Below are 26774 nucleotides of genomic sequence, written 5' to 3' on the forward strand. Positions count from 1 at the left end.
GTAGGTGGGCGTCAGACCTGGGGAACTCTCCCTCAGGTGGGTGACAGACCCAGGCAACCCCCCCTTAGGTGGGTGTCAGACCCAGGGCACTCTCCCTCAGGCGGGTGTACTGTACTGTCAGACCCTGGGGACTCTCCCTCAGGTGGGTGTACTGTCAGACCCGGGGGACTCTCCCTTAGGTGGGTGTACCGTCAGACCCGGGGGACTCTCCCTCAGGTGGGTGTACCAACAGACCCGGGGGACTCTCCCTCAGGTGGGTGTACTGTCAGACCCGGGGGAATCTCCCTCAGGTGTACCATCACACCCTCTCCCTCAGGCGGGTGTACTGTACTGTCAGACCCTGGGGACTCTCCCTCAGGTGGGTGTACTGTCAGACCCGGGGGACTCTCCCTCAGGTGTACCATCACACCCTCTCCCTCAGGTGGGTGTACCGTCAGACCCGGGGGACTCTCCCTCAGGTGGGTGTACTGTCAGACCCGGGGGACTCTCCCTCAGGTGGGCGTCAGACCCGGGGAACTCTCCCTCAGGTGGGTGACAGACCCAGGCAACCCCCCCCCCTCCCCCTTAGGTGGGTGTCAGACCCAGGGAACTCTCCCTCAGGTGGGTATACAATCAGACCCAGAGAACCCTCCATCAGGAACGCGTACTGCAATACCTGGGGATCTCCCCTCAGGCAGATGTACCCACAGACCTAAGGAACAGAACCAGGGAGCTCCTTTTCAAACAGGTGTACTCACAAACCCTGAGAACACTACCTTAGATGTACTACCAGGCCCACAGTACTCCCCCTTCAGGTGGCTGTACCATCTCCGAAAGACGCGTCTACCCATAGACCGAAGGAACTCTCCCTCAGATGGGTGCACTGTCAGACCTAGAGAATGGTCTTTGAAACAGTGTAACAAACCCAAGTATTTCTTGGCACAGAACCATCTTTTTGTGTGATTTCCCCACATACCCAAAGAACCTTCCAGTCCTTAGATGGGTGATATTACATGTCCAAGGAACCCTCCATCAGCCAGATGTATCCATACACCTAGGAGACTTCTCTTCATCCTTCATGATCCCAGGGTACCACCTTCAGCGTGGTGAAACGTAACACTCGTCCAGCCTGGTATACATGAACACCTAGATAACCCTCCTAGAGCCAAGTGTATGCTACGATCTGGGGAACTCAGGAAACTTTCCTTCCAAGGATATGGGGAACTCTGCAAGTATATGCACATACCTGGGGGACTCTCCTGCAAGTGTAACCACAGACCCAGGAAACTCTCCTTGCAGGGGTACACTCAGACTTTGGGGACTCCCTTGCAATGGCATCACTAGGAGCGGATGAACCGTACCCAGGTGTCACCAAAATGCTGTGTCCTCCTTAGTGACCAATGTACCCACACACCCAATAAACCTCCCTGAGCTTTGTATGCCACATTGGGATTCCAGCATTGGTATTTTAATTGACGAGTTCCTGCATCCCCTAATACAGTGGTTCCCAACCTGGTCCTCAAGTACCCCCAACAGTGCACGTTTTCCAGGTCACCCGGCAGGTGCACTCATTATTCAGACACATTTTAAAAGATCCACAGGTGGAGCTAATTATGTCACTTGTGATTTTGTGTGGAGACCTGGAAAACGTGCACTGTTGGGGGTACTTGAGGACCAGGGTTGGGAACCACTGCCCTAATAAGATACCATCCATTGACAGATTGTCAGCTTAGAACAGGGGCAGCCAACTCCAGTCTCGAGAGCTACCAACAGTTAACGTTTTCCAGGTTTCCTCACAGAATCACAAGTGAAGTAATTAGTTCCACCTGTGGATCTTTTATAATGTGTCAGTCAGTAATGAGTGCACCTGTGCCTCAGCTAGGTGATCTAGAAAACGTGAACTGTTGGTAGCTCTGGAGGACTGTAGTTGGCTACCACTGGTCTAGAAGGTAACTTATCTAGAACACCAGAATTCTTATCTTACTTCTCTCATATGACATACCCTCCAACTGTACCGATTTAGCCGGTACATTACCGTTTTTTAATGGTCTGTACCGGCTAAATCAGACTGTACCGAATGTACCGCTTTTTGATAGGCAGCTCCTCCGTCTCTGGGAACTGTAGTTTTATTATATTACACTGCTGGCTGCTCTTTGTGTGTGAGTGGCCTGATAGACTACATTTCCCGGGTAGCACTGCAGGGGGACTCAGCGGGACGGCCGTCCTCCCCTTGCATAGTGATTTCTCCCCGGAACCCCTGCACCATGTCTCCGTTTCCAGGGGAGGGCAAAATGAGCGCACACCACAGCGCAAAAGGGGAGCCGCCGATACAGGATTAGAGCTGATGGTCGGCTGAGGAGGGTAAAGGAAGTGAGTGAGTGAGTGAGTGCTGCTAACATGATACCCGGGTCATCCTGGGGCTCCGGGTACATGATATGAATTGACGTGAGTACACATTCGGAAAGGGGATGTGGCCACACCCCCTTTCCACTGACACGCCCATTTGGCCACACCCCCTTTTCGGATGTGCACCGATTTCTACCCTCCAGATGTTGGAGGGTATGATATGACTCTCTAACCTTTGAACAATATACGCCTCTATCTCTCCATTACCTATCTCTCCTGTCACCCTCTGCCTCTCCCCATCATCCACTGCCTCCCCTTGTCACCCATTCTCTTTCATCACCCACTGCCTCTCCTTTAGGGCCTGGCTTGTGGTATGGTATTACATTTGGCCCTGTGCCTTTGTTGCAATGCCACGCCCACTTTCCCAGTTGCACGCACCCCTTCCTGCCATAGTGCCCCCCTGTCATTCTGTCCTGGATCCGCCACTGGGAAGGCACAAAGCAAAAGGAGAATGGGGGGGGGGGGCATCTGGCTATGTCACATAAAATGCCCACAGCCCATGGTTGGACCTTAATCCATCCTCTGCGCTGAAGGGAGAAATCCCTATAAACAGAGTTTGGAGGGACTTAGGGCCAGATGTATCAAGCTTCAAAAAGTGATTAAGTGGAGAGTGATAAGCAATCAGCCAATCAGATCCTATCTGTCATTTTTCAAGCCCAGTTTGTAACATGACAGGTAGGAGCTGATTGGCTGGCTGTTTATCACTCACCATTAGATCACTTTTTGAAGCTTGATACATGGGGCATGGGCCCCATACATCAGCAATTAATTGTGACAATCCTGAGATCTGGAGATGATTGCCACAATTAATTTTAGATGTGTGGGCTCCCCCTTTTGGCAATCCCAATCAAAAATTAATAGGGATCGCCAATCGATTGCTAAATCAGATTTTTAAACATGCTTAATAATCTGGTATTATCTGCGGATCTTTTTTATATGTGTGGGCATTCCCAATTCATCTTCTTCATCTATTTACATTATGAACAGCTGAAATGACAATCGATTGGGCAATTTCCAGATATGAAGATGCAATCTTTAGATGGAAAAATCTGCCGATCACTGAAATAAATCTGTAATGTGTGGGCAAAGTCAGATAGATTGTAAAATCCATTTATCTGGCCAAAAAATCCCTGGATCTGGAAATCCATTAATTGTGATTGCTGATGTATGGGGCCCATTACCCTTGAAACAGGCACTTCCTGTACTGCAGCATGGAGAAGCGGGAGAGAGGAGCAGCATCGGGTAGGGACCGCACCCTGATCAGAGGGTGATCAGAGAGTATAATTCAAAATCAGCAAACCGTCCATTAAAAGGATAAGAAAGGGGATGGGGCCACGCCCCTTCACCCGTGACCACACCTCTTTTCTGAAGTTGTGCCGATTTCTGCCTTTGAAATGTATGCACTGTCATATTGGAACAATAGTAATACCCTGGCATTATTTTATGTATTTATTTATTTACAGGTTCTTATATAGCGCAGCAGATTCCGTTACAGGTTCTTATATAGCGCAGCAGATTCCGTTACAGGTTCTTATATAGCGCAGCAGATTCCGTTACAGGTTCTTATATAGCACAGCAGATTCCGTTGCGCTTTACAAATCTTGACAACACTGAAAGAACAAACTGGGTACAACAGATAGACATAGAGGTTGGAGGGCATTACGATGCCACTACAGGGTAGCACCCAGCCACCACCTCACAGAGTAATGTATGCCAGTGGAACAGACAATTGGAAATGTAGTTTGGTTTATTTATTTCCTCTTCAGCAGAGTTAACAAACGATCCCAGATGATTATGGACTATTAGGGTATTATTTGTTTTGTTATTTCGTACACGCACACACATATACATACACGGGACCTTATTCTGGTTAATTCGGACTGATGTTTTGTGTCTGCGCATGTGCAGACACAGGGTGCGTGCACCCACGGCGAACTTTCGGTTTGCTGGGTGCACGCACCCTACACGCCGAGCGGGGGTGGAGGAGGGCGGGGGGCGCCGGCCAGCCTCATTAGCATATGGGAACGCCCAGTGTTCCATAGGAGTTCCCATGAGAACGCTGGGCGTTCCCAGGCTAATGAGGCTGTGAAGGGCATGCAGGGGACGGGCAGCTGACATCACCGGATCTCAGCTGCCCGCCCTGTCCTCGCACAGGGTGCCCGCAGTTTAGAGTGACTGTATAGGTCACTGAGCTGCGTGCACGGGAGGAATCATTCGATGGTCGGCGAATGATTATGTAAATCATCCATTCGCAGCCGTGCGGGGGGGGGGGTACCGCGTGTGAGGGGGGGCGGCCGGCACTGCGGGCGGAAGGCGGTGTCTGATGGACTTGCATTTCGCAGCCTTGCGAGTCAATCAGAATAAGGCCCATGGTCTGATGCCTTTTTGCCTACACGCATGGATATATATAATAAAAAAACCAATCCCAGAACTTCGGTAATAAAACTCTGAGACTATTGTACACACACATTATGTGCTACATTACTTCATGTGTGCTCTGTGCTATTTCTGTATGTTATTAGATACTATTACAGTGTCATTAGGGAACAAGGACCATCTTGCCGGTGGCCCCGCTGCTCTGTATGATGTCCTCATGGGCCTGAGGGGCTTTCTCCAGGGGATACTCCGGTCCAATCAGAGGCTTCAGCCAGCCAGCTTCCATGCCCCCAACCAGCGCTGCCCCCGCCTCCTTCCATTCCTCCTAAAGCCAGAAAATAAAGGAAACATTTTTATAGTAAAATCTATTTTTCCACAGCTGCCACTAGATGGCGATGAACAGTGTAATTCAATTGTTCCTCTTCAGGAGTGAATATCTGTGGGGAGGGGGGCGGAGACACCTTTCACCCTCAACTTCCTGCTTGAAATGTGCGATAAATTGGAAGTTCGGGCGTCACTTGAATCCCGCTAACGGGCGCCACAAAACAATTGAATTCCCCACAGATTCAGGGGAACCAGCATTACATTTTCCACTCAGTTTCTCTTAAATGCAATTTTAACCATTCCTTTTACCGGGAAACTAATGTATGGCCGCCGGCTGACTGAGCTACCGACGCACAGTACACCACCGGGGGAGGTCCGTTTCCAAGCTCTGTGTGTGTGTATAAGATCATTTATATCGGCTTCGTAGTTGACCGATTTACAAACGAAACACGTTAATTCATGAATGACGACCCATAATTCCACGGGGCTGGCTACTGCGCAGGTCCTGTCATTACCTCAGATGACTTGTGGACTAAGAGCGACACTCCGATTATACTGGATTCTTTGGCCATTGTTTCTCTTGGGTTTATTTCAATAGAATCTCGGCAGCCAATAACCTGGGATAAAATGAAAGAACTTTGTCAGTGTGAAGAGTTCTGGTTATTGTAGTATTATTTAGTGATGGGGGCGCACACCAGCCGAGCACGCTGAATGGGATCCGGTCACTAGGCTGACATGCACTGGGTCAACCGCTGAAGGTCAACATGCATCAAGGTCGACACACCTGAAGGTCGACATGGGGTTAGGTCGACAGGTCATTAGGTCAATGCATGCATTAGTTCAACATGGACTAGGTCGACAGTCAAAAGGTCGACAGGGGATTTTTCAGGTTTTTTGAGCCGACATGAGCTGACAGGCGGTATTTCATGCAAGGGGATGCGGTGCACTTTTTTTAGTGTCCATGTCGACATTTGGGATAAAAAACATAAAAAAAAACATGACTTCCTTTTCACTATTGACCTAGCCCTGTCCACCTAACCCATGTCGACCTTCAGGTGTGTTGACCTTGATGCATGTCGACCCTATGACCCGTACCCTGCTGAATTATTCCCTATATCGTTTGTCCGAGAGTTCAAGGGAAATCATGAGCGACATTGGGGGGGGGGATTTACTAAGATGGGAGTTCTATTTCAGATGGGATGTTGCTATCGGCAACCAACCAGATACTATCTATTATCTTCTAGAAGTTGCTAAATAAACAAGAAGTAGATCTGATAGGTTGCCCATGGCAACATCCCATGTGACATACAACTTGCGCCCATTGTCGTCTAATGCGTCCCCAGCGTCTGCTCTGAGGACATCTGGTACTTACAATCACTCTGCCCCTGGTCGACACCAGTTTCAGGTCATTACCGAGGTTGACATTTGCCAGCATCTCCAATATAATATTAACTCCTTCCCCTCCGGCGGCCTCCTGAATAGAACAGAAGATCATGATTATAAGTATTATCGGGATACATATGGATGACCGGCGGTCAGGATGCTGTCGGTCAGAATACCGACCCCGAGAATCCCAACAGGGATCAGGTAAGTATACTTGAACGCTGGTATCCTGACCGTTGGCATGCTGAAAGCAGGGACGGATTTGTGAGGCACGGGCCTAGGGGCAGCACCTAGTACGGGCGGCAGCTGTCAGTCACCCTCTTGATTTTATTTTTTTTTTGTCAATTTTTTTTTTTAAATAGTGTGAACCTGCGCGGCAGGCGGTAGCAGTGGGCAAAGCGCTGCTGCTGCCGGAGGATGACTGCTGCCACTGCTGAGGGAGGAGGGGACCTTGCGCGGCTGTGAGAGCGTCTCAGCAATGATGCGGTGGGAGGGTACCCAATGCCGGTGTTAGCAGGGGACTGGCGCTGCTGCTGGCGGAGGTGACCAGCGCGGCTGCAGGAGTAAGAGACCCAGCAGTCTAGTGGGAAGTACAGTGTGCAGCATAATATGTAATTGGCATTACGGTGTGCGGCATAATGTGTAATGGGCATTACGGTGTGCGGCATAATGTGTAATGGGCATTATGGTGGGTGACAAAGTGTAATGGGCATTACGTTGTGTGTGAATGTGTATTTGACATTATGGTGTGTGAATGTGTAAAGGGCACTACAGTGTGCAGCATAATGTGTAATGGACTTTACATTTGAAGTAAACAAAACGACACTGCATTTTTTTGTGTTTGTTTGGGGGGCCCGATCCATATTTTTGCACCTGGGCCCACAACTCACTTGTTCCGCCTCTGGTGTCATATTTATGCAGGTTGGGGGCACGTACGTCCATTATCCTGCATAGTCCCTCCCGCTAGCCATGCCTAAATACTTGGGACCCACCCTGTAAGCACCAGCTGCACTTATCAGTTACTACAAAAGGAAGAGATGGATGTCGTGGGACATAGGACAGGTAAGGATGCACCATGGTGAGAACAGGACGCCAGCCTCCCAGGACACTACCCTGTACCTCTCACCCCCCGGCATTCCTCTGGGTCCAGTCCAGACTAATTTGTGTGATCACACCATACACCTAATGGGGGAGGGGGGGGGGCGGCTAAAAATGTTGGGCCTAGGGGCGGCTCGGCCCCTAATCCACCCCTGGCTGAACGCTGAACGTTGATCTCTGCTCAATTGCTAAATATGAAGACAGAGTTAGCCAGAGTTTAAAGTGGGAGGGGATGGGCTGGGACGGAGTTCCACCACCTGTAATGGTAGGGGGAACTAGCTCCACCTCCACCCCAGCCCTGCACAGTAATTCCAACAGAAAAGCCTGTCCCATCGGCTTCTTTTAGGGTTAGCACAGCGTATGTGATGTCACTGCCGTCACCACCGCTGAAGTGTAGAAGAGCCACTAGGAGGAGCAGGCTCTGTGCATGCTGAAATAGGGTGAGAGGGGGCTGGAGGGACACAGGGCAAGGAGTTGCTGGTGGGACACGGGCAGTGAGCTGCTGGAGTGACCGAGGCATGTGTATAAGGGGCACTACTATTGTGGGCATTATGTGTATAATGCGAACAACTGTGGGCTAATGGGGCACTATTACTGTGGACACTATGTATATAAGGGGCACTACAGTGGGCATTATGTGTAAGGGGCACTATAACTGTGGGCATTACGAGAATAAGGGGCACTATTACTGTGGACATTATGTATATAAGCAGCACTACTGTGGGCATTATGTGTAAGGGGCACTATTACAGTGGGCATTCTGTGTAAGGGGCATTATCACTGTGGCCATTATGAGAATAAGGGGCACTATTACTGTGGGCATTATGTATATAAGGGGCACTACTGTGGGCATTATGTGTAAGGGGCACTATAACTGTGGACATTATGTCAATAAGGGGCACTATTACTGTGGGCATTATGTATATAAGGGGCACTGCTGTGGGAATTATGTGTAAGGGGCACTATTACTGTGGGCATTCTGTGTAAGGGGCATTATCACTGTGGACATTATGTCTTTAAGCAGAACTTTTAGTGTGGGGATTATATGTAAGGGGTACTTCTACTGAGTGAAGTAATGTGAATAAGGGGCACTGATATAGTTTGTAGGGGGTGCCAAAAACACTAGCACAGGCCCTGGCTCCACTTAAAGAGCAGGGTGGGGGTGGGGATTGGTGGCAGGGGTAATGAGGTCAACCGCCTCTCCAGGACCACTTTTAAGCCCTGGCGTTGACCAATACTAGGTCACACAGGAACATTCTGTAAGTGTCTTGTAGAAATATACATGATCCATTTACGATAAAGCACCATAGTCCAGTATTACAGGACATGAGAGCAATACAGACAGACTAGAACACTGGAAGGACGTTACCTGGATCTTCTCAATGTAATCTTTCTCTCTGTGGTTGAATGCTTTGTGAGCCCCATTTTGCAAAACTAGGTTTACCCCCTCGGTGGTACCTGCCGTCCCAAACACCTTGAAGCCGTAGGCTCTGGCAATCTGACAGGCTGCGATCCCCACCTATAGGGGAGAGAGAACAGAGGGTAAGTGTACAAACCATAGTCAGCTCGTGGAGCACATGTAGTTATGTTACATTCCTGTCCGGTGCCATGTGTGGAGTTTGTATGTTCTCCCTATTTTGTGTATGATTACTCCCATATTCCAGAGACATACTAGTGGCTTATTGTTGCTGATTATATAGAACCATCATATTATACAGTGCTGGGGCATTACAGACCATAATAAGTGCATTCATAGCATGATCCTGTGACATTACTGGTTACAGCATTGGCAGCCCCAGCTGCCTCTGCTATGGACATTGTACTGTAAGCAAGGGCGTAACTACCATAGGTGCAGGGAGTGCAGCTGCTATGGGGCCCAGAGCTGAGAGGGGCCCACTTTGCCTGTCAAAGTATCATGTGCTATATACATTTTTCAGCATAAGTTGGCCAATAGGGGCCTTTACAAAATTTTACTATAGGGCCCATATGTACATAGTTACGCTACTGCTGTAAGTGCATTTGACATTAGGAGATTAAATTAAAGAATCCATAGGACCGATTCAGAACTGCTCGCCAGGCCCCATATTTAAATACCAACTGCAAAATAGCAGCTGTACACATTTCACCCCTAGCTCAGGGATAATGCCGTAGTATCAGTGATTTACAGCACAGAGCGTCACCCTGTGCACTACACCTGTGCACTGTGGCAGTGAATAACACAATCTATGGCAATGCCAGGTATAATTACTAGTAATGACGCTGCAGATATAGCATTTGTGGTGGTACTTACTCCCCCGCTGGCACCGTGCACAAGGACCACCTCCCCCGGTCTGCCGCGTGCTCTGTACAACAGAAGGAGAATACAGGACCGTATGCATCGTGTACATTTTATATATACTGTAGAAATGGAGGAAACAAAATGTACAGGACCTAAATGGTCATTTCAACATCATCTGGCAGACTACAAATGCGGACAGGTGACCAAAACATGAAATTGCGCAGCACAGTGTATTGGCTCCCCCTGTCCACACAAAAAAATATCATCAAAAAACCTAACATAAGATGATATAAATGAAGAAAATTCTCTATTGTTGAGAATAAGGGCCTTATTCTAGTTCACTCTTTCTGACAAAATTCTTCTTAGATGGACAAAACCATGTGCACTGCAGGTGGGGCAGATGTAACTTGTGTAGAGAGAATTAGATTTGGGTGGGGTTTTATTTCAAAGTGAGATCTATATTGCAGTGTAAAAATAAAGCAGTCAGTATTTACCCTGCACGGAAACAAAATAACTCACCCAAATCTAATTCTCTCTGCACATTTTACAGCTGCCCCCCTGCAGTGCACATGGTTTTGTCCATCAAAGAAGGATTTTGTCAGGAAGAGTGAACTAGAATAAGGCCCTAAATTATGTTTCATATTGATGCATGTATAGATTTGCATATGCAGGGACCATGTTTGAGCCCATGGCTGTTCCCTGTAACTGTAAACAAAATGAATTCCCAAATAAGAATTTTTTTTTATGCAAAATTAATTGAATCAATAATAATAAAAAAAAATCAACAGGTGGGGGCCCTTATACACAGCATTAGAAGTAATAATTTTGGTACTTGTTTCCTAGCACGGCCACCCCGATTTACATCGGGGTGGTCGTGTCGGAAAAATCGGGTTGATCGCATCGCATGCGATTTGGTCGCATGCGATGCGATCGACGCGACCGACCGATTTTGGACCCGATTTTTTTTTTTTAATGAAATGTAAATCGGGTCCCTGGGACCCGATTTTACATTGGATTCAATGTAAAATATTCCCAACCCCCCCAAATGTCACGGCGTACACCCCACCCCACAATAGACGCCAACCCGAAGCGTGGCGAGCGCAGCGAGCCCGCGAGGGGCGGCGGTGCGCGTCCTCCGACCTTTTCATTCCCCTACTATCCACGTCGGCGTGGAGTTGAGAATAGAATAGTGTGGCGAGCGCAGCGAGCCACCGAGCCCGAAGCGTGGCGAGCGCAGCGAGCCCCGCAAGGGGCCGCGTATACCTGTGAAGTTATACGCGGCCCCTCGCGGGGCTCGCTGCGCTCGCCACGCTTCGGGCTCGGTGGCTCGCTGCGCTCGCCACACTATTCTATTCTCAACTCCACGCCGACGTGGATAGTAGGGGTATGAAAAGGTCGGAGGACGCGCACCGCCGCCCCTCGCGGGCTCGCTGCGCTCGCCACGCTTCGGGTTGGCGTCAATAGTGGGGTGGCGTTTAAAATGTGGGGGCATGACGGGGCCATATACAATGAGAAATGGCCCATATTGGCCCCTTTCCCATTGATTACTATGTGAAGATGGACTTAATCAAGTCCATCTTATCTTGTGCCATTATAATGGCACAAGACCGACACGACCGACGCGATTTCAATGTTAAAAATATTTTAACATTGAAGCCTATGGAGAAATCGGGTCCATCGCGTCGGTCGCGTCGTGTGCCATGTTAAGGCACACGACGCGACCGACGTGATGGACCCGATGGACCAGGGGCGGAGATAGCGTAAGGCAGCCCCCGCCACTGCTTGGGGGAGCGGGGGCTGCGTGGGCGCCGGGTGTTGGACAAGTGAGTGTGACAGACAAAGAGTCTGTCACACTACACTCAGTGGGAGCGGGGGCGGGTGCCGGACAAGTAAGTGTCTGGCACAAACACAGTATGCGGCTGGGTGTTGTGCCGCTGCCGCCCGCCCACCGCCGCCTGCCGCTGCCCGTGCGCTCGCTGATCACAGGCGAGTCGGCACGGGCGCGGCCATGACAGTGGATCTGTCACTGAAAAAAAAATAAAAAATTATTTGACGGGCGGGTGGGTTGCCCAATGGGAGGGAGGTCAGGAGAAACATCCAATGGGATGCGGGTGGGCGGGCTTCTAGTGTCAGTCTGAGGCAGGGGAAGCAGTAGTGTCTGCTGGTCCCTGCCTCAGCTTCAGCTGCTATGCAATCACACACGCTGGAGCCTGGAGAGCCTGGCCAGAGGAGCTGGGAAGCCAGCATGAGAGAGAAAGTGTCCCAGTCACAAACGAGTTAAGAACAGAGGTGTGTTTTTTTTTTTATTTTACACCAGTACTATTTAAAATAAATATATAAATACTGTATAGGTGGGATCAGGCAGCATGGAGCATGTTCCCTTTCGGGGGCTGGCGGCTGCCGAATCTACCCTGCCAGCCCCTGCAAGAATGACGGGCACTCCATCTGTATGTGTGTATATATATATATATATACATACTGATGAAGTGCCTGTCATTCTTACAGGGGCTGCAGGGCCGGATTTACAATGGGCCTGATGGAGCTACAGCTCCAGGCCCACTCTCCAAATAGGCCCATTTTGTAGCTGAGGGCCAGGGCTTTCCAACGAGCCCAGCCCCGTGTCGCTAGCCCCCCGGGAACCAGAGATACCACCAGGCAAACCTGGAACGTTGTGCCCATAGGATAACATGGGACCCGCTAATTCCGACCTCCACCTGGTTCCAACGGCTGCCAGTTCCCCCTCCGGCATCACAGAAGCTCGAGGTTGATCTCAGTTGAACCCAAATCGCTGGGCCTTCAATCTGATACCTGGTCCATATGGGTTCATTGGTTCTAGAGATATTGCGGGTAAACCAATTTTTTTTTTTCATTTCTGAAATGTAATTTCATGGCTGTTCATGTTGTTTGAGGACAGATTTCTCTGGAACCAAACGGCCCAGTTTCACGGGACCAAAATCATTCAAAGCCTACATGTAAATGGGTCAGTTGGTTCCGAAGATATAGCTGTTTGTTTAGTGGGGGGCGGCGGTGGTTTTCTCTCCCCTTCACACCAGAAAATGCAGGGATTAGGCTGGTGTAAAAGGGGCCAGTCCGAGAATGTCCCTGCATGATCCTGGGACCATATTCCCGGGTAACTTCCTGCAGTTTCTGGTGTGAAAGGGGTATTATTTCAAATAGCCGGGACATGCAGTGCTCTGAATACAGCCGGGCAAGCCCCTGCTCTCTGCCCGGCTGTCAATCAGTGCCAGATTAAGCCTTCGGGGGGCCCAGGGCACTTTAGACAGGGGGACCCCCTTGCACTTGTCATTACTGGCCACAAACTGCATGAGAGAATATTATACTGTCAAAACACAGAGTAAAGACAGTATAAACTTGGTCAATGGGTAACTGCTTACTCTGTAGGACTGTAGGAGACCTCACTGTCCCAGTGCTGCCTCTGATTAAAAACCCTCCAATGACTAGGCTGCTGCTGCTGTCCTCCATAGGCCTGAGAAGCATGTAATGAGCTCCACCAATCAGAGCTGAGCATAAACCTCTCAGCCTCTGCCTTCTTGTGCAAAGTGTCATGGGACTTAGTCAACTCCCAGTAATGCACTGCACACTTGTGCAGTCTGTGCGACTTGGCTCCCGATGCTCAGCACCATTAATCATTGTCACATTGGCAGATAGGTGATGCTGCAGCACTACCCCACTCCCATGCATAAAACCTTTAGCTAAAAAAAAAAAAAAAATGTTTTTGTTAAAAATACATGCCAACCACAGGGGGTCCGTAGCTAGAGGGGGACCATGGGTACTGACCCCTTTTGCCCCTGCTTTAATCTCCCCCTGCTGTCAATGGCTGTCATTTCTGCCTGGCGGCGGCTGTCCCCCAGATAACATGTATTCCCCCTTGGCAATGAGCATGTAATCCCACATGTCAACGAGCATGGAACCCCTGGCAATGAGCATCAAAACCCTGGCAATGAACATGGAACCTCTGGCAATGAACATGTAGGTAAGCAACACGTATGTAGCATCATTTTTAATAGGCATTATGGTGTTTGGCATAATACGTAATGGACATTATGGTGTGTGGCTTAACATGTAATGGGCATTATGGTGTAAATTTTTAATGCGCGCCTTTGGCACACAATGCCCCTATTTCTGAAGCATATTGTGCATTATTGCTCAATCTGTTTGGTATAGTGCAGGCATACCAAAGTATGGCCCCCCAGCTGTTGTGAAACTACAAGTCCCACCATGCATTGCCACAGTTTTGCTATTAGAAAATGCTAAAACTATGTCAAGGCATGCTGGGATGTGTAGTTTCACAACAGCTGGAGGGCCACTGTTTGGACATGCATGGTATAGTGTGTATTTTGGCTCAAACCATGTAGCAAAATGTGAATTTTGCCTTAATCTGTGTGCCATAGTGTGAATTTTGGCTCATTCCATATGTCTTAATATGTAAGAGGCAAGTACAATATAAGGGGGTTACCAGGGCCGGTGCGAGAGTCCTTGGCACCCTAGGCAATACCTCTGCCAAGTGCCCCCCCCCCCCCCCAATTATTTTTTTATTCTGTGAGGGTACCCATAGACAATGGAGGGGTGAAGGGAAAGGCAGCGAAGAGACCACTAGGTGCTGGCTCACACTGATAGCACAGGGTGCATTACATACCTGCATAGTACATAATACATTGCCTGCGATATTCCTTCAGGTGACCGGTGAGACTACAGTGGGCATGTCACACAGCAGCGGCTGCAGGGACAGGAGGATGAAGGGCAGTAGGCGGTGACACAGTCGGAGGGGGACAGCGCCGCACTACACTAGTTACTCCAGGGGAACTTCCCATATCTAGCCCTCCCTTCCCCGGGCTGGGGTACTGCTCCTGTTCCCCGCACACCTAGCTGTCCCATAAGAAGGGCTGTTACTGAGTTGTAGTACTGAGTAACTGTCCACCTGCATACACCCGGCACATGAATCTGACACGCCATAAGGACCGACACACATACAGCGGTAACATGACGGCTGCCTTACCTCCCGCTAAGGACGACTGGCTGCAGCCCATGCTGACCGGAGGAGGAGGAAGAAGCAGTGCGGTGCCACCAGCATCAGCGCTCACCTGTTCCCTGCTGGGAGTAGCTGCTGGTACTTGGCAGCTGCTTTCTGCTCTCCTTGGGCGGGAGCGCTGCTGCAGCTCAATACCACCCTCCAGTGGCCAGCGCCCTAGGCAAATGCCTGAAGCTGTCTAGTGGTGGCGCCGTCCCTGGGGGTTACTATTGTGTTGCATGATTTGTATAAGGGGTATATGGTGTGGTCACTTTAGGTGACCACATAAAAGGTGCTGAAATGTTGTCTACCAAGTTTTAGCTTTCAGTATTTTTTTTTTATGACTGGAGTGCCTCCTCACCCCGCAAGTATCTTAGGACATCGGCATCCTGCGGGTGCACCTTTGGAGTGCACCCGCCAATATATATCCGTGTATTTTTCCTATGCCAGCCCCCTGCCTTTTCCAGGCATATATAATTAGTTGAAAGCATTTACACAAATACAGACACACCCATGAGTAGACCACCGAACCAGTACACTGGTCACGCCCCCCACATTATTAGGTGCTGGTCACAACCCCTATTATTGTGCATAATGAGCCCTTGATCATTTTCAGCTCCAGGCCCATTTAGACCTTAATCTGGCTCTGAGGGGCTGGCGGTAGATTTGCCAGCCGCCGGAAGGGAACGTACGCGCACCAGATGCGCATGTGTCCCCATGCCGCCTGATCCCACCTTTCCACTCCCCCCCCCCCCTAAACCTGCCCATCTCCGCTTCACGGGCTCAAGTCCCCTGCCTCCAGGAAAAAGGGACGCGCATCCCAGTCAGATGGAGCGCCGGCTCGCTAGCGGGGGTGTTCTGGCGAGTCCCAGCGCTGGCTGAGAGGCACTCCATCTTTGTACATTGTGAACAGGCAGCACTACTAGTGTCGGCATATGGTGTGGACATATGTACAGGCAGCACTACTAGTGTGGGCAACTGCTGTGGACATATGTATAATCAGCGCTACTAGTGTCCGCAACTGGTGTTTACATATGTACAGGCATTGCTACTAGTGTCGGCAACTGGTGTGGGCATATGTATAATCAGCGCTACTAGTGTCGGCAACTGGTGTGGACATATGTATAATCAGCGCTACTAGTGTCGGCAACTGGTGTGGACATATGTACAGGCAGCGCTACTAGTGTCGGAAACTGGTGTGGGCATATGTATAATCAGCGCTACTAGTGTTGGCAACTGGTGTGGGCATATGTATAATCAGCGCTACTAGTGTCGGCAACTGGTGTGGACATATGTACAGGCAGCGCTACTAGTGTCGGCAACTGGTGTGGAAATATGTACAGGCAGCGCTACTAGTGTCGGCAACTGGTGTGAGCATTATTTATAATCAGCGCTACTAGTGTTGGCAACTGCTGTGGACATATGTATAATCAGCGCTACTAGTGTCGGCAACTGGTGTGGACATATGTACAGGCAGCGCTACTAGTGTCGGAAACTGGTGTGGGCATATGTATAATCAGCGCTACTAGTGTCAGCAACTGGTGTGGACATATGTACAGGCAGCGCTACTAGTGTCGGCAACTGGTGTGGGCATATGTATAATCAGCGCTACTAGTGTCGGCAACTGGTGTGGACATATGTACAGGCAGCGCTACTAGTGTCGGCAACTGGTGTGGGCATATGTATAATCAGTGCTACTAGTGTCGGCAACTGGTGTGGACATATGTACAGGCAGCGCTACTAGTGTCGGCAACTGGTGTGGAAATATGTACAGGCAGCGCTACTAGTGTCGGCAACTGGTGTGAGCATTATTTATAAGTTGTGATACTACTACTGTTGGCAACTGGTGTGGTCGTTATGTACAGTATAAGTTGCGCTGCTACTGTCGGTAACTGTGTGCGTTATATATATATATATATATATATATAACAAGCGAGTATAGGGGCTGTAAAGTCACTTATTTGAACTTAACCAGTGGTCCTGAGCCTCCTGTTCAGACCGACAAGGGTTAATGAGCACTATGACCGTTCAGTAATGGCCGCAGCTCCCTTCTCTACAAGCAACAACTCCAGCATCCACGGAGTGAAAAATCTGTACAAACAATAGAATGAGAAGGAGCGCCCAATAGTGCATTAAAAGTGTATTTTAATAGACATAAAAACATCTGACACCTGGCTAAAACTTTGGCTTTGCTCTCCCGGATCGCTGCACTGCAAGCCAGCGTGTGGATGTCCGGAGGGACCTTGGATCAGACGGATGCCCAGCTGTATTGCCGTGGTATTTACTCATATGCCGTGTGGTAACCAGTCCACAGTGTTTTATATCTTGGTACGAGTCCCCACTATTTGTATCCAGGATGGATGTTTTTATGTCTATTAAAATACAATTTTAATGCACTATTGGGCGCTCCTTCTCCTTCTATTGTTTGTACAGATATATATATATATATATATATATAATCTATCGTGGTGGTAGGGCGGCACTCCACGGTTCAGTGTAAAATCAGCAGCACCAGGTGCCTTCCCCTGGAAGACAAGCACGTCCCCAAATATATCGTGGTGGTAGGGCGGCACTCCGGCGACTTTTCAGAATAAAGGAGACAGACGCCTGCTTACTTCAACGTTTCAAGAGTTTTTAATCTCTTCATCAGGATCTATATCATATATATACAGCGCTACTACTGTCGGTAACTCTGGGCATTATGTAGTCATGTGTAGGTGTACTCGGGGCATTGCGTGGAGCATAATGTGTGTTGTAATATTATATGGGCATTATGGTGTGCGCTATATTGTGTAAGGAGGATTACGCTGTGTGGCGTACTACATAATGGGCATTACAATGTTATTAGTATTTTTATATGGCCACGCCCCTTCCCCATGAAGCACCGCTCCTACATTTTGCCGCGCGCCTACGGCGCGCACTCTCTTATTTTAGGTGTGGTGGTGGTGCACTCACCAATTTCCTTTCTGGCACAGGGTACCAAATGGTTGTTACGCCACTGGTTCTGTTGTGCCACTGTGTGGTGTAATTTGGAATGGGATTACTATTGTGTATGGTCCTTGTGAGATGGCATGTCTCTCTTTCGGAGTGCACTGTATTTTTTACATAGGGGGGGGCGCCGCAAAATTTTATGGCAGGGGGGAGCAAAATTTATAGTTACGCCACTGCGATGGACGCGATTTCTCCATAGGCTTCAATGTTAAAATATTTTTAACATTGAAGCCTATGGAGAATCGGGTCCATCGCGTCGGTCGCGTCGTGTGCCTTATTAAAGGCACACGACCGACGCGATGGACCCGATTTTCCATTTGCCGGTAAAATGGACCTGATTTGAAAGAAAATCGGGTCCATCGTGGGCATCGTGTGCCTTAAAGTTAAGGCACACGACCAAGAAGATTGTGGCCGTGCTAGGAAACAAGTACCATAATTTTCCTTATGGCTTCTAGTCCTTCATTATGACCAATATTGGTGTATAAACTAGTAATCACATGTTACTAGAAAGCTGTTAGAAGGAAGAGTAAAATGATTAAATTCGATAAAAAACAATCTGTGGGGTCTTTGAAGATAACTTTTGTATTCTGAACAAGGGCCTGAAGGAAAATATCAACATACTGCGACAGGCTCTAGATGAAATTATCAGTCTCCCCGGTGGTCTATGGAGGGACTTGTGGATCTTATGTAGGATAGTCTTGTGTTAAAAATTCAGATGAACTTCATCTATCCATCCATTATTAACACCCATTACTTATAAGGAATCTACTGTAGTTCCCTTTCATATCCCGGAGTAAAATCATAACACAGAGCTTTGTAACATGTAGTGTCCACCAACTGGTGATCCAGCACTGTAGTCACTCCTGTTCCAAACCACCCCAACTCTACCTTTATCAGCTGCAATTAGAACAATCGCTGAGTTCGATTTTACATCCTTAATAGCTTGTCTTTTCTTGCTACAGATATTAATATACAGTACAACACTTTTTGTTTCTTCATATAAGGTATTATGTAGGGTCTAACCAGCCTCATGAAGGTGGAGACGGATGGGTTGGAACATGGTGGATCAAAGGCGCTCTTCTCTTTTAAATGATGGAACCTCGATTTCAGTACTACCTTGTCGGGAAAAGAAATCTTTTGATTTAAGTTGCCTGGGAAATTTATGTAGTTCAATTTCCCACTCAAAGACTCTTTGTTTGAATGTCTGAACAAACGAGAGCCCTTTGGACAGCACAGATGTTTCATCAGCGGTTAAAGTATAATCTGAGATATTGAAAACTGTCATTTCTTCCTGCCCCGTGGAGCTTTTCCCACTTGCTCTAGTTTTCCGCCCTCCCCTCCGACATCTCTTGTACAGTTTTTTTTACCTTTAAGGTTCCAGCTTCTCTTAAAAAAGGGGCACTCATACTCACTACTGACTGATCTGAGTCAGAGGTCGGTGACTCCCTTTCTGTATAGGGTGTATTAAAGTGTTTTCTGCAACCAATTTTAGATCTCCAGGGATATACCCTTAGCTCTTTATAATCCTCACGGACCTTTTTATATTTATTCTTCTTGAACAAAAGTAATTCTCTGAATTTGGCGATATTTTCGTCCTGTTTACTAAGTCAATCAGACAAGGTATCAGCTTTCAAAACCTCAATACCAGACCTTTCACAATAAGATATCTCTTTTTCTAAACATAGGATGTTAGCAGTCACTTGTTGGTTAACGATTACCATCAGGTCAAAACTGCACTGATTTAATAGGCACTACTGCCCCTTGGTATATATTTGTCTTTATGGTATTAGGAGAAAGTTAAACTATGTAGATTCAACTCTACCAGATGCACGTGCTTATATCTAATAAACCCTTAGGGTTATGATGTCTCTACAAGTTTTTGTTGTTTGACTACTTTAAAATACATTTTTCCTTATGTGTTTAGTTTATTTTAGATGATTATTTGCAACATTTTTTTTTTTTGTAGGTGATGGTTCTTTTTCTAGTCATGGTATTCTGTATGTCTCTAAGGGGTGTTTAGGTGCCTGTCAGTTTCAGACACGATGAACGCTACTGCCCAGACTCCATTAATATATAGTATAGAGTAATAGATTATATAATTAGATATTGTGTTACAGACCGACTTCAAGATAGTTTCCTGTCTGTAATACAGCGGACAAGGGTTCTATGAGACTGGAAACGCTATAGTGATCTCCTCCTACTGGACTGGGTCTTATTGGACGGGAGCCGGAGAGATGGCCATGCGTTCCACGGCCACTCTCTGTGCGTTCCGGGACCCAGATGACTCGGCATTCCCACGCGTTTTTGAGGATGCTAGAGGATGCCGCACCCACACTTAACTCAGTGCCTCCCCGCGACCGCGGGGTCTGCTCGGCTTTTGTATTGCGTTATATGTACACATCTATGTCACTAAAGGAGGGAGGGATCGAAGTGTCCCCCAGATGAAACAGAAAGATTTAATGGGCAAGTACCATAAATCCTGCACATCTTCCGGACTTGCCTTAGGATAGAGGCAGCCGGTACCTGAAATTATCCATCGAACAAAGAAAACAGACATTCGTATAACTGACTTGGTAAACAGCGCCCGGTAGGCGGTGAAGTACGGAACAGATATGGCAGCTCCTTGTTTGAAGTTCAGCTTCCCAGGCAGAGGGAAAACCGTATCCTCAGCCGCCACGGTGTACTCCGCATACCCGCCTGTGATGGTCGCCGTGGTGAACACATGATCGCCTTTCTGTACAATGACAAGAACAAGGGAGGGCCAATTATGCATGAGAGGGGTTAAGACTCCTATTTTTTTTCTGTTAAGGTCATGTAACAGACTTTTCCTCCATGAGGTGACCTGTCAGTGTACACACGGGGGCGATATATTGCTGAGCAATATATTGCTCGGCGTCTCCTTTTCATCAGCGACCAGAGATGGTCGCTGATGAAAGGGAACCTCTGCCGGGGGAGCCGCAGAGGGAATCAGCTGGTCGCAGGAGCTTGTGATCATAAGGGGGCAAAAAAACGGGAGCACGCACCCGGCGATAAACGCCGGTGCACACTCCAATCGCTGGTAATATGGTCGCTCAGTGTGTGTACGCACCTTTAGGGGCCGATTTTATGTCAAGATGGAAATGGGAGAAGTATTTTGCTTCAGTGCTACAGTATTTGGGGCATTAGTACCACCATTATACACAAGTATACCAAACAGTATAGCCAGTGGCGTAGCTTGTGTAAGGCAGCCCCCGCCACTGCTTGGGGGAGTGGGGGCTGCGTGGGCGCCGGCTCCCGCATGGAGAGGCTGGATCTCATTCCGGTGTGTGCTCCCTCCCTGCTGCATCTGTAATACTGGAGGGAGAGACTGTGGCGTAACTAGAGCACTATTGTTACACCCCCAGCTCCCCCCTCCTTGTGGGTGCAGCGGGGTGCGGGCAGCAGGGTGCAGGCAGGGGGGCCGAGCGCTGTCTAAGTGTCAAGAGCTGCGGTGAGAAAATTCCCTTCGTCGCTGTGTACTGAGTTGGCGCCGGGTGACCGGGTCCTTGCAGTCTTGGAAATAAGAAGTCTGCCGGGCGGCGACGCGGGAAGCGCTTCTGATTTTGAAAACACTGGCCGCAGGCTGATTGGCTGAGATTCAGCCAATCAGCGTGCGGACATTGGTTTCAAAGTCAGAAGCGCTTTCCGCGTCGCCGCCCGGCAGACTTCTTATTTCCAAGACACTGCAGGGACCCGGTCACCCGGCGCCAACTCAGTACACAGCGACGAAGGGAATCTTCTCACCGCAGCTTCTTGACAACACCCGCACGGATCCCCCTGCCCGCTCCCTAGATGGTTGTTTTAACGGGGGGGGGGGGGGGGGCGCTAAATTTTTCCCGGCGGGGGGGGGGGGGGGGGGCGCAATATTTATTGTTACGCCACTGAGTATAGCATTATGTTAAGGCCATTTTGAGTGTTCAAAAAAAAAAATCCCCACTCAGAGAGAACTACTGTACCACAGATCACGTCATTAGTACTTAACTCTTGCCTTAGGACCTGATTCATTTCATGTAAGTGAAGCAAAACAGCATGTAACTGGGTAAAACCATGCTGCACTGCTGGTAGGGCAGATGTAACATTTGCAGAGAGAGTTAGATTTGGGTGGGTTATATTTTTTTCTGTGCAGGGTAAATACTGGCTGCTTTTGCATGTAGCCCACAGATGTTAAAAGAGAATGAACTGCAAATAGCAGCGAATGAGGATAAAAGCTCAGCCTGTGCCCCACATAAGAGAGACATAATTGCTGCAGGGGGGAAGGCAGGTAGGGTAGGTGCCAGCTTAGAGCAAAAGGGAAGATAAGGTAAAGGACAATAGGTAAACGGCCCCTTCCCAGGGGATAGGCCATATTTAAGGAAGGGGGAGGATGGGGGTTATTACATTAAGAAGCAACCCCAGCAAGGATAACACCCACCCACCCCAAGAGGAAGAAGGAACAACATTAAGCAACTTCAAGAACGCAAAGAAGCAGACTGAAGTACTGCGGACCAGCCATGGTATGGCGCTAGGCCTGGCGTCGGGGGCGGAAGTACTGCGGGCTAGCCAAGGTGGGCGCCAGGCCTGGCGTCGTGGGGCAAAATGGGATCACCCACGGGTACAGGTCGTCAGTTGTGAGAAGGGGATCCCGGCCCCCCAGGCGGTTACATGATTCAGTTGATAAGGGCTGGTGGACCGCAGTGCTATCTTTGCCACCCAAATTAAGTAACAGTAAATTTGAAATCAATTTAATGAATTGTGACCATTTAATTCGCCAAAAATACTAGACTCCGACTGGTTATTTCAGGTACAAGGGGAAGGTTACAAAAGGGTAAAGAAGGGGAAGAGATGGAGCTTTGGGTTCAAGGTTTGTTGAGTGGTGAGGGGCATCAGGCGCTCGGCGGTTTAGACTGCTTTATTTTTAAACTGCAATTTTCTTTACCCCACCCAAATCTAACTCTCTCCACACGTTACATATGCCTAGGGATGGCCATCGACCATCGATGATTCAAAATCATTGATGGTTCATGGCCGATTTCGAATATTTTAGCCATCGATGGGGGAGAACCAGATGGTTTCCCTCCATCGATGGAACAGCAAAACGAAGTTTTGCCTTTTTTTTTTTTTTTTTAGTGCCGGGACACGGAGCATAGCTCCGCCCCCGACACCCACGAAGCCCCGCCCCCGTGTTTTGATTGGCCCACAGGCCAATCAAACAAACACAATGGATGACCATCGATATGTAAAAATATCGATGGTCATCCATAGCATAGTTTAGCACTATTGATGGTCCATTGCAGAATTGCCATCGATGGCAACCATCGATGGCAATGGCAACGATGGCCATCCCTACATATGCCCCACCTGCAGTGCAGCTTGCAAAGTATTCCAGATACTGGCCTCCGCAGCTACTGCCGCCAGAAAGTGATGGTAGCCCATTGCAAACTCACCACATTGCTGGCCAGGCAGAGGGTAACCCCTTAACCCGCCTCGTAAGTGTCTGCTGTGTATGTGCGGTCTGGCTGACTGCACTTAACCTATTGCATGCTTTTGGTGTTGACCTATTGAATTTCTACCTAGATCAGTGGTGTCAAACTCATGGCTCTCCAGCTGTTGTGGAACTACACATCCCAGCATGCCCTGCCACAGATTTTATATAATGGATTGCTAAAACTCTGGCAGGGCATGCTGGGACGTGCAGTTCCACAACAGCTGGAGGGCAATAAGTTTGACACCAATGCTGTAGACCTTTCAATCCACACCCATTGAGGTTACTTTAAGGATAAATCCTATGTTTCTATTGGGAAGATGTACTAAGCAGTGAGCCAGTGGAGAAGAAGCATTTAATATCTTATTTATATGTTTCAAAAAAAGATCCAGCGAAGAAGTTGCCCATGGCAACCAATCATCCGCTCTGTATAATTTTATATTATGCAAATTATAGATGTTACTTCAGTGCTGATTGGTTGTCATTGGCCACTTCTCCTCTCTTCTCACTGCTTCATACATGTACTTCAACGTTTAAAAGCACTTCCCTTACCTTAAATGCCGTTACGTGTTTCCCCACATCATCCACAACGCCGGCTACGTCAGAGCCAGGGGTGTACGGCAGGTCCAGCTTGTAGTAAAAGACGCCAGATCTGATATAAGTCTCCAATGGGTTCACCCCACAGGCACGGACTCTGATTAATACCTTTGAGAAAGCAGAAGACAGACACAACTGTGTAATAGATAGAACAACCAAAACCCAGTATAGCACATTATGCCACACCGGAGTAATGCCCTTATACACATTGGCCCTTATTCTGAATCGGACGGTACGGCCCGCGTGCGGCCGTACCGCCGATGTTTTTAGTCTGCACATGCGCAGAGGTCAATCTGCGCATGTGCAGCCCCATTCGCCGCAGACGTATTTCGTCCGCCGCAAAGGGGGCGTATAGGGGTGTGAGGGGCTTCATACCCTCATTTCCCTATGTATACGCCCCGCGTTTCATGGGCGTTCCCATGCAAACGCGGGGCGTATGCATGCTAATCAGGGTATGACGCCACTGATGGGGGCGGAAAGCTGACGTCGCCGGATGTCAGCTCTCAGCCCCCATACAAGCTATCACACGGACGATTGTCCGTGTGGTCTCAGCTTGCGGGAGCTGCTGTGGCGTGCGGCCCTGCCTTCGATGGTCGACGACCATCGAATGCAGGGGGCAGCTCCCACCATGGTGGAGGCGTACGCCCCACCATTTTTATGCGGATCGCCAGCCGTCCGTGTACGGACGTGGCGATCCGTCTCGTGGGCGGGGTTTTTTTTGTGCGGCCGGAGCACCGTGTGCGGCTCCGGCCGCACCAACCAGAATAAGGGCCATTATGCCACACAGTAGTGATGTCACTATTACTGTGTCTGAATGTGCTATAAGGGGCACTACTGCTGTGTGGATATTGTATTATTAGGGGCACTACTGTGTGAAACTATGTGCATAGAGGTATCACTACTGTATGGCATATAGTTTCACACATCAGTGCCCCTAATAATATAATATCCACACAGTAGTATAACACATTCTGACACAGTAATAGTGCCTCATATAGCACATTATGCCACACGGTAGTAATGCCACAATATACATAATGCCACTCAGTAGTTCCCCTAATGATACAAAATCCATGCTGTTGTAGTGCTCCTTATAACACATTGGGACACAGTATTTGTGCCCCATATATCACATTATACCACACAGAAGTAATGCCCCTATACACATAATGCCACTTAGTAGTAGTCCTTAGTAATACAATATCCACACAGTAGTAAGGCCCCTTATAACACAGTAATAGTGCCACATATAGCACATTATGCCACACAGTAGTAATGCCCCAATACACATTATGCCACACAGTAGTAATGCCCCTATACACATCATGACACTCAGTATTGCCCCTAATGATACAAAATCCACGCTGTAGTAAGGCCCCTTATAACACATTGTGACACAGTATTAGTGCACTATATAGCACCTTATACCACACAGTAGTAATGCCCCAATATACATAATGCCACACAGTAGTGCACCCAGTTCATCCAGCACTCTGTACAGCAGCACAACCACACTAGTTACGGTCCTGCCATCTAATCTTGGGGTCAGCAGTCTTCAAGGTTAAAGCACACACATTTGATTATTTGAATGAGTCACTTAATTTGTTGCCTATACTTTCATATCGCCCTTTCCAGTTCACCAACGGGGTCTCTTAACTGGGGCTATACCTCCATGGAAATACAGATCTCCCATCTTTATTCATCAAGACTAGATTGAGAATGGAGACTGGATATTTGGGAAGTATGCTGAACCGCAGGTAAACTAGTGTGGGAGTTGAGACATAGTTTACAGACAGTGGTGGTCCCAGGTAGGACAGTTCCCTAGTGGTCAAGGTGTAAATGGTCATCAGTAACAGATAAACAAGAGGTCTCTACCTGTCCGTCTCCTGGGGAGGGCAGTGGGACATCTGTACACAGTTTAAGAACATCAGGGTTCCCAAATTTGTGGACACGGATAGCACGCATGACTCTTCCCACTGAAGACATGTTAGATTACCTGCAACACATGTGATAAATATATATTTCTGTAGGATCAAGCGATAATATTCATGGCTGGAATGTATGCAAAACATTATATACGAGTTGCAAATGCATGTACAGGTATATTATATATAATAATATTACAATACGATAAATAAGTCTGTCTTATAGCCTGAATCTCAACCACTATGCAGGGGATGCATTCCCCATCCGAACAGTCATGATACTGCGTTCAGTATACTGATGCCAGCGCCCTGATTGCCGACTAGTAGGGGGACTTATGGTTAGGCTGCGGAGAGGGGGGTTTAGGCTGGGGGTGGGGGCTAGTTTTAGGCACTAGTGGGGGAATTAGCTTTAGGCTGTGGGATGGGGGGTAGTTCAGTCACTAGTGGGGGAGTTACGTTTAGGATGTGGGGTGGTGGGCTTAGGCTCGGGATGGGGGGTAGTTTAGTCACTAGTGCGGGGACTTAGGTTTAGGATGTGGGGTGGTAGGCTTAGGCTGGGGATGGGGGGTAGTTCAGTCACTAGTGCGGGGACTTAGGTTTAGGATGTGGGGTGGTAGGCTTAGGCTGGGGATGGGGGGTAGTTTAGTCACTAGTGCGGGGACTTAGGTTTAGGATGTGGGGTGGTAGGGTTAGGCTGGGGATGGGGGGTAGTTTAGTCACTAGTGGGGGAGTTACGTTTAGGATGTGGGGTGGTAGGGTTAGGCTGGGGATGGGGGGTAGTTTAGTCACTAGTGGGAGAGTTACGTTTAGGATGTGGGGTGGTAGGGTTAGGCTGGGGATGGGGGGTAGTTTAGGCACTAGTGGGGGGGACTTAGGGTCAGGTTGCAGGGAAGGGGGGTTAGGATCAGG

General features: G+C 48.6%; 1 protein-coding gene across 4 annotated transcripts in view; it reads right to left on the minus strand.

Annotated features, from left to right (window-relative positions):
- Nucleotides 1–4114: 4114 nt before the first annotated feature.
- The window catches only part of LOC146026796 (zeta-crystallin-like), a 31391-nt gene continuing 8731 nt past the window's right edge, over nt 4115–26774 (minus strand). For all 4 annotated transcript variants that reach the window (XM_083157771.1, XM_083157769.1, XM_083157772.1 and 1 more), the window contains 8 exons: nt 25816–25936; nt 23896–24048; nt 20435–20598; nt 9857–9908; nt 8936–9085; nt 6458–6559; nt 5601–5702; nt 4115–5086 (listed from right to left, as the gene is read on the minus strand). In XM_083157771.1, coding sequence (XP_083013897.1) covers nt 4925–5086; nt 5601–5702; nt 6458–6559; nt 8936–9085; nt 9857–9908; nt 20435–20598; nt 23896–24048; nt 25816–25926 — 996 coding nt within the window. In that variant the 5' untranslated portion in view covers nt 25927–25936 and the 3' untranslated portion in view covers nt 4115–4924. The remainder of the gene's footprint in view (nt 5087–5600; nt 5703–6457; nt 6560–8935; nt 9086–9856; nt 9909–20434; nt 20599–23895; nt 24049–25815; nt 25937–26774) is intronic.

This window comes from Crinia signifera, chromosome 8, assembly GCF_055691185.1.
Source record: "Crinia signifera chromosome 8, ASM5569118v1, whole genome shotgun sequence".
In the NCBI taxonomy this organism is placed as follows: domain Eukaryota; kingdom Metazoa; phylum Chordata; class Amphibia; order Anura; family Myobatrachidae; genus Crinia; species Crinia signifera.